Source organism: Hoplias malabaricus, chromosome 3 (assembly GCF_029633855.1).
Source record: "Hoplias malabaricus isolate fHopMal1 chromosome 3, fHopMal1.hap1, whole genome shotgun sequence".
Classification (NCBI taxonomy): Eukaryota; Metazoa; Chordata; class Actinopteri; order Characiformes; family Erythrinidae; genus Hoplias; species Hoplias malabaricus.
Window position 1 is genome coordinate 65,141,321 of NC_089802.1, and position 13,917 is coordinate 65,155,237.

Genomic DNA, 13,917 nt, shown 5'->3' on the forward strand with positions numbered 1-13,917 from the left:
CAAGGTCTCCAGGGGGCAAGAAAGGAATTCGTCCGAAACCACAGAGACAGAGACTCTGTAAAAGATTAATGTCTTTCTATGTTTTAACGAGTGTTAAAACAAAGGAATCAAACATTCCATAATTCCTTAATTTCCTTAAAAGTTTATCACATGGTAAACAATATTCTCATCTCATCTTCTTTTCCGCTTTTCCATTTCAGGGTCGCGGTGGTAAACAATATTGCAAAATTTAATTCCAGTTAGACAATCAAAAATGGAATTATAATCATGTGTTTAAAATTACCTTTTGTATGAAGTTTGATTCAGGAACCACATAACATAGACATGGATTTGTCTGAATGTTATTACTTTGTGTTAACGTATAATCTTTTATATTACATCTTAATTAATTTCTCTCTCAAATGTAATTAGCTCAGTCTAGGCTATCCTGAAACAATATGCTCATGTGAGAGACTCCTGTGTAATAAGATTGCATTAGGAATAAGGCTTGATAGTAATTGCAAAAGCATGATTTAGAGATCTTGGATACCCAGTCAATAGGAATTCTCCTTAAGTCTTTGTTTTGCCAAATGTCGTAAATTATATGCGATGTCACTACATAAGGGAGGTTCTAGTCTAAAAAACATCCAACCAGAATTAGAATAAGGGAAAAGATTCACCTTCCTCAATTCCTAAAGTCCGGCTTTAAACCAGTGGCGCTGAAACATTCAAGCAGAAGAAGAGTCTTAGAGTCATCTCTTTCAGTCAGTCTTAGGCAGACAAAAGTCAGTCGCAGTCAAAGTCGACACCACACCCAGAGCATGGAAAAGACCTCAGGCCTTTGAACCCTCAAAGCGGTGGAACAAGAGCTTTAGGACCTAGCCTGCAGCCCAGGGAGACGTGCCCGTGGCTCACCCATGGAAGCAAATCCAGTGATGGAAAAGGCCACATGTACCCTCAGAATTGTCACCTGCTAAGGCTGTGTCTCTGAGGAAAACCCAGGGAACAAAGAGGAATGGCGGACGGCCACTGCTGCAATGAAACAAATCCCACATCTACAAAAAGCTCAGATATTCCATATCTGATAATACATTTAGTAAACCAGTTGTGTTCATAAAAACATTTTTGTGTGCATCGTTCTTGTATGGAATTCTTACTTTCTGGTTAAATTAAATTTTGAAGCCAAGAACCCTTCAGCGGCTCAATGAGCATGATAATTAATTAATAATTATTAATTCTAGCTAATTATTTTATATTATATGTAATGTCGCCCAACATGATGGCCTCCTTGTCTAAACTGAAATTGGACAGGTAAAAACACTACATATTATTTAATGGCATGCAACCATGGGGATTTAAAAAATGAATGAAATAATGAATTATTAATTAAATAATAATTCATTATAACTGGGGCAGCAGATAGTGTCACAGTCATACAGCTCCAGGGAACTCTGTAAGGAATTTGGTGTGTTCTCACCACATTTCCATATGGGTTTTTTCCGGGTGCTCTGGCTTCCTCCCACAGTCCAAAAACACATGTTGGTAGGCAGATTGGTGACTCAAAAGTCTCCATAGGTGTAAGTGTATGAGTTCATTTGTGAGTGTGTCGCCCTGTGAAGGACTGGCGCCCCCTCGAGGGTGTTCTTGCTTTGTGCCCAATGATTCCGGGTAGGCTCCAGACCCACCACCACACTGAACTGGATAAGCGGTTACAGACAATGAACGAATGAATGAATAATTATAACTGGCTCTGCTACACTAAGAAATGTTGGAAACCATTTGATATTCATTCAAACGGTTTTCCCCCAGAGGCCTGGGAGTCAGGTCAATTAAAGGATGAAACCAAATGACGATATAAAATTCTCACCAGGGCTTTGCGATGCTTGTAGATGAAATCCTCTGGAGATCTGGCCCATTTTGGCAGAACAACGTCATTCACTCGCTCTTTGGATATTTGCAGACAACCCAAGTCAAAACCTACCAAGGATAAAGCAAAAACAAAGGTGGGGCAATATATATATATATATATATATATATATATATATATATATATATATATATATATATATATATATATATATATATATATATATATACCATAGGTATTCAAATGTTGGTTTTGTCCTGGACTGATAACAAGTAGTGAATATTAAAACCCTATGAATGAGTACATTATAAATTATATGCCTAAATCATTACAAACAACTCTCAAATCTCACTAGGAACACATTGTTATTTATAATAACCTTGATTATGTGACTTCTGATATTACATGTCATACTTCTATCTATAAAAATCTTCCTAATTCAGGCTACCAGATGGCAGGTAATATGCCTTGCCATGTAATTAACTTTTGTCTGATTGGCAAATGTATTTATACATTTTTTTAAATGTAAATCTAGTAAATTTATCTGAATCTACCAACATGTCCAAGTTATTTTTAGATATTAGGTTATATGTTCCAATGTATTTGTATTAATGCCACTACACTTCACTTACACATAAGCTCAGTGATTATACTTAACCTGTTCATCATAAAATGCTCACCATTCTGATTCTCAAGGAACTCAGGGAAGTAGAAGAACTCTGGTATTAGCTCTTTAACATCATTGGGGTTATCCATCAGTGTCTGCCATGTGGCAGGGATGGAGTGGAACTGCCTGTCTGCACAGTCAAACCTGGAGCAGGCAATTCAATTCAAGTCAATTCTAATGAAATAACTGATGTGGTTTTAAAACAGGTCTGTAGAAATCCAAGCCCCTAAGAAGCAATCTGCTTAGAAAAGGTGTCATGAAATATCTAACACCTCAACACCATACAGCATGAACAGGGAGAGGAGACAAATTTCTAAACTTTAACCTCTTCTTCTGTTATCTACATGATATACAAAACTTAAGTGCATTCTAATTAAAAATTATAGCGCATCTTTCATATCACCAATATAATGCATTATTACATTGTGAGTTATACTATGCATTTTCTGAGCTTTGTTGAAACTTTTTTTAAGGTTTGTTCAAATAATTTTCACTAACAATTAACATTTTAATGCACATCAATAGGCACAAATTAAAGGTAGACAGGTAAGTGAACAAGATTGATGAAAAATAGGGAAAAGAAAGACTAACAAAGAGGAAAAAACTAAGAAGAGAAGAAAAAGATCACATATTTTTACCTGCCACTCTGCAGTTGTATGTGCAGGGATGTGAAGGGCTCCACTCTGATGAGATAATGCATCACTCCTGCTGCATTAGAGTAATGAGTGCCATAGTGGAAACGGTCAATAACACCTGTAGGGTCCTCAAAACTCTCATACCTACAAAAAGAATGTTTACTGATATTTTATATTTTTATTTAGCCTGATTATTTTGTTGAATTTATCACCATAACAAGGTGCAAACTAGGGTAACTTCTTCAACCAATTTAAAATCTTCTGTGACATACTTGATATACTTTTGAAAGCCCCAAGTCAATTTCAAAATTTAATTCAAAGATAAACAGACCTTTCTGAAACATATGTATTTGATTAATTTCAGCTAACATGTTCAATGAGAAAGGTTTATATGAGCTTGTAAAGGTTTTTTTCTCTAGTGGTAAATGATTTTAAAGTTTAATATTAAGGCTGAGCGACATTGTGTGGTAAAATTGATATTCCGCTTTTAAAAGCATTTATAATTGTTTATAAAAAATCTCCTAACACATAGGTCAAAACATGAAATAGATAACCTATACATTCAGCAATATCAAAAACAAAACTTTGTTTTGAGCCTTTAGAAGTTTTGGCTTATTTTGGGCAATTTATATATATAAAACCAATGGATGTAGAGCACAACGCCTCTACTGTCGACGGAAATCTGTGGCAATACTCAGCATGACTTGTCTTGTCTTGAACCATTCATGAGGATAAGCTTATCAGCTTTGATAAGAAATATCATTATGTATCCAAATGAACTATTATGCCTATAAAACCAGCCTGGAAAAAGAGAAGAAGATAGGGAACACACTTTTCTCTCACTGCTTTGGCATTTTTCTCATTCTGTACGGCCACAGGTTTGGAGAGATCCCGGAACACTCGTGGGTTAGACAGGTCCAGCTCCTCAGATGTGTAATCCGACAGAATCCAGGGAAACTGCATAGATAATAAAAAAAATGACATCATATATTTTGGCAAAGAGTAAAATCAGAGATTCTTGAATGACTCCTGAATTTTGAGTATATCTGGTTTACCACAGGGTACTGAGCCAGGTTGTTGTAGGTTCTCCCTGCAATGGTGTTTAGCTGCATCAAGTAATCAAAGTTAGAGATCTCCCTGTTCACCCATTTCTGGAAAAGAGGATAAGTTCATTTAAAATCTAAAGATTTCTGCAGAGTTGCAGAATTGCAGTTATAAGTTACTATAGTGTTTGGTGTTAACCAAAAATATATGTTTTATTTATTGCAGAATTAATTATGCAAATAATTATTACATATAATTTTATAGTTTTACAGTGCTTTACAGTGTAATTATATGGTACTTAGAGTGCATTTTTCTATGTTTTAGAATGTAATTTCCTTATAATTATCATGTAATTTCCAGCATATTAAAATGTTTTTTTAGAGTTGCAATTCCCACATTTTACAGTGTATTGTCCCGGTTCGTACAGTGTACCTGAATTTAGTTACACAATTTTTTTTAATCACGCAATAAAGAAGCAGGTAGGGATTTATAAAAATATTTTCATCCATTAATTACACAGAAATGAAAAGTGATGTTCTATTCCACTAACACTGTGAGTAGAGAAGACTTCCTATGTGACTGTATCAGTGAGATATGCTTAAACATTGCTATTTTGAAATTAAGAATTAATAATCAGAGTAAACCACAGAGAACTGTCAGATGAAAGCATATTAAATTTGAATTATATATACACAGGTGCTGGTCATAAAATTAGAATATCATGAGCATGTACAGCACTCAATACTTAGTTGGGGCTCCTTTTGCCCGATTTACTGCAGCAATGCAGCGTGGCATGGAGTCCATCAGTCTGTGGCACTGCTCAGGTGTTATGAGAGCCCAGGTTTCTCTGATAGTGGCCTTCAGCTCTTCTGCATTGTTGGGTCTTCTTCACAATACACCATAGATTTTCCATGGGGTTAAGGTCAGGTGAGTTTGCTGAAAAATTAAGACTAGAGATACCAAGTCCTTAAACCAGGTACTGGTAGTTTTGGCACAGTGTGCAGGTGCCAAGTCCTGTTGGAAAATGAAATCTGCATCTCCATAAAGTTGGTCAGTAGCAGGAACCATGAATTGCTCTAAAACTTCCTGGTAGACAGCTTTGTTGACCTTGGACCTCAGAAAACACAGTGGACCAACACCAGCAGATGGCATGGCACCCCAAACCATCAATGACTGTGGAAACTTTACACTGGACCTCAAGCAACGTGGATTCTGTGCCTCTCCTCTCTTCCTCCAGACTCTGGGACTTTGATTTCCAAAGGAAATGCAAAATTTACTTTCATCAGACAATATAACTTTGGACAACTCAGCAGCAGTCCAGTCGTTTTTGTCTTTAAGCCAGGCGAGACACTTCTGGCGCTGTCTCTTGTTCAATAGTGGCTTGACAAAAGGAATGCGATAGCTGAAACCCATGTCTTGCATACGTCTGTGCGTGGTGGTTCTTGAAGCACTGACTCCAGGTGCAATCCAGTCTTTGTGAATTTCCCCCCCATTTTTGAATGGATTTGTTTCACAATCCTCTCCAGGGGTGCAGTTATCCCTATTGCTTGAACACTTTTTTCTACCACATCTTTTGCTTACCTTCACCTCTTTATTAATGTGCTTGGACACAGAGCTCTGTGAACTGCCATCCTCTTTAGCAGTGACTGTTTGTGTCTTGCCTTGCTTGTGTAAGGTGTCAATTGTCATCTTTTGGACAACTGTCATGTCAGCAGTTTTCCCCATGATTGTGTAGCCTACAGAACTAGACTGAGAGACCATTTAAAGGCTTTTGAAGGTGTTTTGAGTTAATTAGCTGATTAGAGTGTGGCGGTGAAGTGTCTTCAATATTTTCACAATATTCTAATTTTCTGAGATATTGAATTTGGGGTTTTAATTAGTTGTCAGTTATAATCATCAAATTAAAAGAAAGTGTGCAATGAATGAGTATAATATACAAATTTCACCTACAGGCCTGGGAGTACATTTTAAATATACAGAACCAATGCTCATTATATTATTCAAAACTATACAATGAAGATATAATTTATTACAAGCATAAATCCCTGGAATGTCAATGAAGCTTTTCCACTGAGTATATGCATACAACTGTCATACACATAGAATTTACATCAAATGTTAAATATCAGAAATTACACTCCAAGTTCACATTTGTTAAAGTACCAGTAGGAACTGGTAAGTACAGTACCAGTTAAACCACACCTCACAAAGCTGATTGAGAGAACGCCAAAAGTGTTCAAAGCTGTCATCAAAGCAAAAGGTGGCTATTTGAAAAATCAAAAGTATAATACATATTCTGGCTTGTTCAACACTTTTTTGTTTACTACATAACTCCATATGTGTTCCTTCAGTTTTAATGTCTTCCATATCCATTTACAGTGTAGAAAATAATAAAAAAAACAAAGAAAAAAACATTGAATGAGAAGGTGTCCAAACTTTTGACTGGTACTGTACATTCACAATATGTTGAATATGGCCCAAAGAAAAAAGGAAACCCTCCAAACATTTGACTGATACTGTTTTTTATATTTATTGATTCATATAAAGAAGTTAAATCTTAGGTTATGGGAAGTTATGGAAAGGTTAATTCCCAGTTAAAATGCTGGGGTTAGTACACCATAAACCATAAAACGCGAGAATATTCACTATAAGTGCCAGGGAAGTACATGTTAAAATGCCTGGCTGGTGTACTGATGTATATAAGGACGTTATGGGAAGTACATTATAAGTACCAGGTAAATACACTCAGAAAGTACACTGTAAGTGCTAGGTATGTACACAGCAAGATGTGGGATGTATTATAAAGGGTTACCAGAAAACTAATTTGTGTATTCCTTTATTTTGTTGCCACTACAGTTTGAGAAGCATGCCTGATAAAAATGATATTTTGTTCCTTCTGACCTGTGTGAGTCCGGATGCTTTCAGCAGCTCCTGGGGTGAACGAATGCCACTGAGTGATTCAGAGCAAATTAGAAGCAACCGGTTGTACACTTTATTACGCACCTGTCAGTAAAAGGCAAAGAATAAAATATGAAAGAGATAAAAAAAAAATATCATATATGTGTTGCATTTCTCCCCCCACAATGTGCTCCTATTCTGAACCATTTCTCTAAGACTCCAGATGTTTTTAAGCACTATAATTTTAGCCTAATGCTAATGTTTGTGTGTTAGAAAGAAATAATTATGACCTCCTTCTTGAAGTTGAGAAAGTAGTTGGTTTGGTCTATGAGGAATATTTCCAGTGCAGAGCGTTGCAGGTTGTAGCGGCGCAGGTGAACCTCTCTGATCTCAGACAGAGGCCACTTAAAGTCTTGCCCCAGCCCTGGACAACACACAGCAGTGTCACTACTGCTTTTCTAAATCTTTATTTTCTTTCTGTCTTGAACATGCCTATATTACTACTTCTGTAAGTACTGTTAGTTATTCACAATCCTCACCTTCTTCTTTTTCTGTGCTGCCATCATAGAAATAGATGTGGTGTGTAGTGATGTCCAGGCGGCCAGGGTAAACATCTACAACAGTAACTAGCTCACAATCCTCTGACATCACCAGCTTCTCCTTCTGACCTGTAGCTTCATCATCTGCCCTATAAAGAAGAGAGAAAAAGAAAAAATAGAGGGGTTACACAGAAGTTTAAAATTTACATGTGACAGGAAGTGTGGGTGTGCTCGTGTGTGACTCACTGTGTGTTCCCACTCTGTTCCTCCTCGAAAAACTCCAGTATTTCCTCTTCTAAATCATTGACCTTCACCTGTTTCGCTGCCTCCAGCAGCAGAGACTCAGCATTTACCTGCTGCTGCTGCACTCCTGTACACATCCAATACAGCTGTCATTAATTAACTACAAATTTTTATTTACATTACATTTACATTAAGTTAAAACGGAGGCCTGGAGGGGATGTGGGTAAAAAAAAAAAAATTAGAGTGAACGAATTACAATTCGTTTACACGTTTTAATTAGTTGAGTGAACGAATTGCAATTCGAATGACTAATTAATTCACTGGAGACTCCATAGAAGCCAGATGCCTTTTGCCAAAATTCTTATAATGTTCAAGCCCTGGCACTAATGACTGCAGTCACTGCATATGACGTAAAATGACCTTATGTAGTCCATAAATACAAAAGACATCAGTTCAGTGTTTATCACACTGTGTACACATGGATTATTAAGAGAGTGTAAGGAAGTGTTGAAGTAAACGGCGGGCCTCATCTTTTCGGCTGAGCACTAGAAGCACATAGCTGTCATTTAAACACAACGGCAGCAAAATAGAATAATTATTTGCACTGGATCGAATTCCAGAGCCCTAAATTTCACACAATTGTCCGGCTTATAATTTAGGAGCCACAGATATTTTAAATAATTCTCGTGAACGTTGGTTTGGCTCCTATCTGTGCATCAAACTCCCCAAGCAGGGACATTAATCGTTTTAAACCAGCACTTATATAAATAAAGAACAATATGATGGCTTAGTTAGAAACTGAAACAACATTCAAATAAAGAACAAATAAACCAATTAAGAAATAAAGGTTTAAATAAACAAGGAATATTACACGTAGAAACTAAATTAATAAAATTAAAATTAATAAAACATGTAAAATAACTAAATAAATTTAAAAAATTAAGATGTAAATGAATTAATAAATAAAGAAAAATATATTTTGTATTTATGGGCTACATAAGGTCATTTTACTTAATGTGCAGTGACTGCAACCATTAGTACCAAAACTCTTACATTATAAGAATTTTGGCAAAAGTCAGCTGGCTTCTACGGAGACCCCAGTGAATTAATTAGTTATTTGTGCGCACTAATTGCTAATTTGTTTACTCAAATTAACTAAAACGTGTGAACAAATTGTAAATCATTCACTCGAATTAAGATAATCCAACCATGCTAATCTCTTGAGCTATTTTAAATGAAACATATGACACAAATCAACAGGATAACAGTTGCTGTCTTATTTAACCATCATAAGCTCTCAAATGCCTATAATATGAGAGGGACTTCAATAGGATCATTGCAGATTAGACAGCATATGGTGGAGCTTTTAATGCGTTTCTAAGCAAAGACTGAAACATAGAAACAAGTGCACTTCAACAGATAAGGTAGGGACACATTTAAGGCACCATCTATGATTGTGGGGAAATGCTGTTCTCTCTCTCTCTCTCGATGTTTTTTTTTTTCCATTAAACATATCGTTCTGCATTTAAATACATGGAGCTTCTGAATATCTTTTAAGACAGAACAATATGTTTAATGGAAAAAAAAAACAATGATTATTTGTGTTTGGCTGAAGTTTAACTGTTTGAATTACCACAGAAACTCATTTGTTACTTGAACTGTTTAGTTTTGACACCTTTAAGTGTTCAGCACAGAACATTTTCTCTATATTAGATAATGTTTTTCTGTGTTTTTGACAAAAAATTCCAGCTGTTCTTTTACATTACATATTTAAATATTTCATAATGAATAGGTTAAGAGAAATAGCTGTGAATCTTTTTTTTAAATAACTTGCATTGAAACTACTCAAGGATATTATTTTGGAGGTACAAGTTTTCTGTCATAATAAAATAATTATGATTATACATGAATTTTTTATACATGAAAGCATATGTTATGTTTTTACCCAGGTTATCTCGCAGAGCACTGGCTTTCCGATGAAGGTCAAAGTTATAATTCCTCACCAGCTTTAATCGCATACGTGAGTAATTCTCAGCACAAGACAACTTATAATGCATCTCTTTCTGCTGCCTAAACACACACACACACAAATGCACAAATAAATTTTTGAATGCTTTGTTTCATTTATTAATTACTTTTATGTAAAACATTTTTAAATTGTGTTTATTGGACAAAAAACAAACATTGAAATAAGATATATAAAGCAAAACACATGCATTGTAAAGTGCACATACACACTTTAATCATATTTTTATACTCAGTTAATGAATAATTCTAACTGCAATCCTCTTGCTGCTTAATTCTATTGGTCATATTAACCCTATAGTAAGCACTCACTTATCAATCCAGGGTCCCCACTCACACATGAGCCCTCTGCGTGCTGCTTTCCACTGCCTGATGATGGCACTGTTCTGTGTGTGTATCTGCTTCAACATGCTGTTGTAGCGCAGATTCTCCTGCCGGCCACGTCTGGAAAACGGCTCCACAAACTGCTCCTGTGATTATGTGTTTAGTATGAATAATTTCAGGCATAGTTTCAACAAATAAACTGTAGACTGTAGCAATGCAGACTATACATTTTCAATTGCTAAAATGTGTTTATAAGTAGAAGCATAAATTATTAATTTGGTATATAATATTAATATGCAGAATGGATTCTTATGTTATAGAAAATAGACAAAATGTAAATCTACTTGAAGTAATAATCCTCACAACTATAGTAATGTGCTTGTGTTTGAGGTTGTGCATTACCTGAAAGCGGATCTTGCTTTCTCCTATTTCTCTCTCTCTGCGGTGCAGGTTAATCATTAAGGACTCATAGCAGTTCTTCCAGTATAAGGCCATGTTTTCATGGCCCTGACTGAACATTTCTATCTCATACTGCTTCATATATGGGATTATCTGAAGACAGACAATGAGTAAGTACAGTAAACACTTTACCCTATGTATTTTATAAATAAACTTATATAACACTAATTGCAGTGTTGATAATAATCAACTCAATCACAGAATACTATGAAACCAGAATACTACGGATTTACAGGACTAATTTATTTGTTAATGTCACGCCCTGGTCCTGTCCTGTCTGTTTTCCCCACCATGTGCAATTGCACATGGTTCTATTTGTTATTGTTCCTGTCTCTGCACTAGTCCTGCCTTTGTTCCACCTACTCGTCTGTGTCTCATTTGTAATCCTGCCCCATTGTTATCTGTCTCAGGTGTCCTTGTGTGTTGTCTGTTTGTGTCTTTACTCAGTTTAGGCTTCTCTGTACCTGTCTAGGTGTCTGTTTAGCTCTTTGTTTAGGTCTATCTGTATAGGTCTGTTTAGCTCTCTCTCTGTCCAAGTCTCTCTCTCTGTCTTTCTTTATCTTAGTTTCCTGTCGTGTTATTCAAGTCTCTGTCTCTATTTAGTTATATTTTGTTTAAAAATAAAAGTCACTGTGTTTTAGCATGTGCGTCCGCCTCTGTCAGTTCGCTCAGTCCTGACAGTTAAATTTCATTCTATATGTGTGAGTGTCCTGCCTGTGAATGAGTGGGCTCCCTCCAGTTCATTCAAAGAATGAAATGTCTTTCTAAACCCATGTCTTGCCCCTCTGCTGTTTGTTTAGAAATTAGCTAATACACTCCCTGAAAATGTGATTTCATCTTTTGTATTTGACCCCACTAATGCTCACGTGGCTGAATGCTTCTTAATCTTGATAGACAAATCTTCAAAATAAAAAAAAAAAACCTAGCCTAAGCCAGCCCAGAACAATAGAGGGCATACCAATATAGAATATTTCCCTGCCTTACTCAATTAAATTAAAAAAAAGCTATAATTTGTGTAAAGCTATAATTTGTGCTTTTTAGTTTTGAAATTTGGAAATTAAATATATGGTTGAAAATGATTTGCATTACACATATCCTTACATATTTATCAAGGTAGACCCTCCACTCAGGGGAGTTGCAGTAAAGCCGAAAATCCTCAAAGAATGATGGGCTGCCATTTGTGTCAGGCAGAGAGGGCAAGTGCAGCTCCATGTAGAGGAGTTTGTGCACTTTGGAGAGAAGTGTCCGTAGCAGAGGAACAAGAAATGAGTAAGTTTCATCTTTCTGATCGCTAATGGAGCGTCTCAGGATGCCCTCCACTCGGCCCAGCATGAAACAAGCTTCATCCTGAGAGTCCACAATCTTTGTCTGTAGAATCCCATTCAGTTTAGCAGTTGCCATGGCACACACCTGAAGGATAAAGGAAAACAACATACTATCACACAAGCTCAGAAATCACATAAGATAAAGAAGTATAAACCCTCAATAGATAAATATATCGAGCTTTGCATTTCCTGAAAAAAATACAGTGTTTGAACAGAGCTGAAAATGTGTGAGTGTGTGTCTCCGTGATGTTATATGTGATTGAGTTTTTGTGTGCACACCTGTGGGTGTGTTGGTTACTGTGGGTGTAAGTGTGTAAAACTGTGATTCTGTGTGAGTCCCCTGTGTGTGCATGGGTGAGTTTGTGTCAATATATGTGATTGAGTGTGCATTATTACAACTTCTTTTTTGTAAACTCATTGTACATTCTCTCAGCTCCACTGACCCTACAAGAGCACTCTGTTGTTCTACAAAGACTGTGTATGTGAGGTAGGTGTGTCAGTGTGTGTAAATGAGAGAGAAGATTTGAATCTGAACATTCCACCAATTCATTTCTATTGAGCATTTTTTATTTTTAAATGCAAATTTATTAAAACAACAGACCCGAAAGCCAAGAGCTTTTAAGCGCAGTATGAATGGAGTCTGTATGTTAAGCAGTTCATGCTGAATTAATCACAGCAACCTGGAGGAAAAATAACTAGATTTGCATTTCCGGAAGAAAATACACAATGCTTTAAAACAGCTGATAGTCTGTATGCGTCTCTGTGTATAAACATTATGACCACCACCTATGAGTGGATCAGACACAGCAGTGCTGCTAGATTTTAAACCCTGTGTCCATTCACTGTCCTCTCTGTTAGACACTCCTACCTCATTGGTCCACCTTGTAAATGTAAAGTCAGAGACAGTAACTCATCTACCACTGCACAGTGTGTCTCTAGTCCTCCATCAGTGGACACAGGACGCTGTCAGCTGGATGTTACTGGTTGTTGGACTATTCTAAGTCCAGCAGTGACACTGAGGGTTTCAAAAAACACTAGCAGTACTGCTAGTTGTCGGAAATTAGTGGTGGTATTGCTTTTTTTATACATTGGGACGTAAGGATTATGTACATATTGGGTTTTGCAATATTTTTTGCGTCTGAATATTTTGTGGAATAATAATAATAACAATAATAATAATAAAATACAGTCGCAGGCAGCAATTGCAGGGTTCTCATGCTAGGAGAGCCCAATTCACAAGCACAAGGCCTATGTGTGCCTACAACGTCAACTCGGTCTGCGTTATGGAAGCTAAGATATAAATTTCTAACTATTACAGCACCCCATATATGCATTACCACACCACCATTGACATGATACATCAGAATGAAGTCAGTAAGTAGAATCTAAAAGTTGAGCCCATTTGAGTAAAATATACTGGAGTTGCAAACACTCAAGTAGAATGCTCAATAAGCTGAAGAGGTTTATTTGCATATGGTGGCCATCTTGAATCCAAATTTCAACATTTTTAAGTAATTATTTAACTTCAGACTCCTGCAAACATTTTCACACCAAGCTCAAGAAAATTGTATGAAAATCCATGGCCTAGTATGCAAAAGTAGGTTTTGCAAATTATTCAAATTAGCAAAAAAAAAATCTAAGTGGGTGACGCTTATGGGTTCTTGAGGCTTTTTTGTGTGGTCTGACCCAAGGAATCAGGGACAAAAAATTAATCTCTACAACACATATGGTAGAGGAAGATAGGGCAAACACATTGACCTTTGAGGCTAATTGGGCTGAGCTCAATCACCTGAGAAGCAGGGGGGAAACTACCTATTGACCAATCCTAACAATTATAATAATAATAATAATAATAATAATACAAAAAATCTGAACAAAAATAATAGGGTTCTACAGACTGAATGCTTGAACC

The 13,917-nt window shown here is 36.3% G+C and overlaps 1 protein-coding gene across 1 annotated transcript in view; it reads right to left on the reverse strand.

Annotated features, from left to right (window-relative positions):
* The window catches only part of nbeal1 (neurobeachin-like 1), a 203,981-nt gene that overhangs the window by 28,093 nt on the left and 161,971 nt on the right, over positions 1-13,917 (reverse strand). The window contains exons 30-42 of the mRNA XM_066665227.1: positions 11,782-12,090; positions 10,624-10,773; positions 10,210-10,367; positions 9,818-9,942; positions 7,876-7,999; positions 7,630-7,778; positions 7,381-7,514; positions 7,094-7,195; positions 4,204-4,299; positions 3,981-4,105; positions 3,152-3,292; positions 2,527-2,657; positions 1,847-1,956 (exon numbers count right to left, since the gene is read on the reverse strand). Of these exons, the coding sequence (XP_066521324.1) occupies positions 1,847-1,956; positions 2,527-2,657; positions 3,152-3,292; positions 3,981-4,105; positions 4,204-4,299; positions 7,094-7,195; positions 7,381-7,514; positions 7,630-7,778; positions 7,876-7,999; positions 9,818-9,942; positions 10,210-10,367; positions 10,624-10,773; positions 11,782-12,090 (1,854 nt within the window). The remainder of the gene's footprint in view (positions 1-1,846; positions 1,957-2,526; positions 2,658-3,151; positions 3,293-3,980; positions 4,106-4,203; positions 4,300-7,093; positions 7,196-7,380; positions 7,515-7,629; positions 7,779-7,875; positions 8,000-9,817; positions 9,943-10,209; positions 10,368-10,623; positions 10,774-11,781; positions 12,091-13,917) is intronic.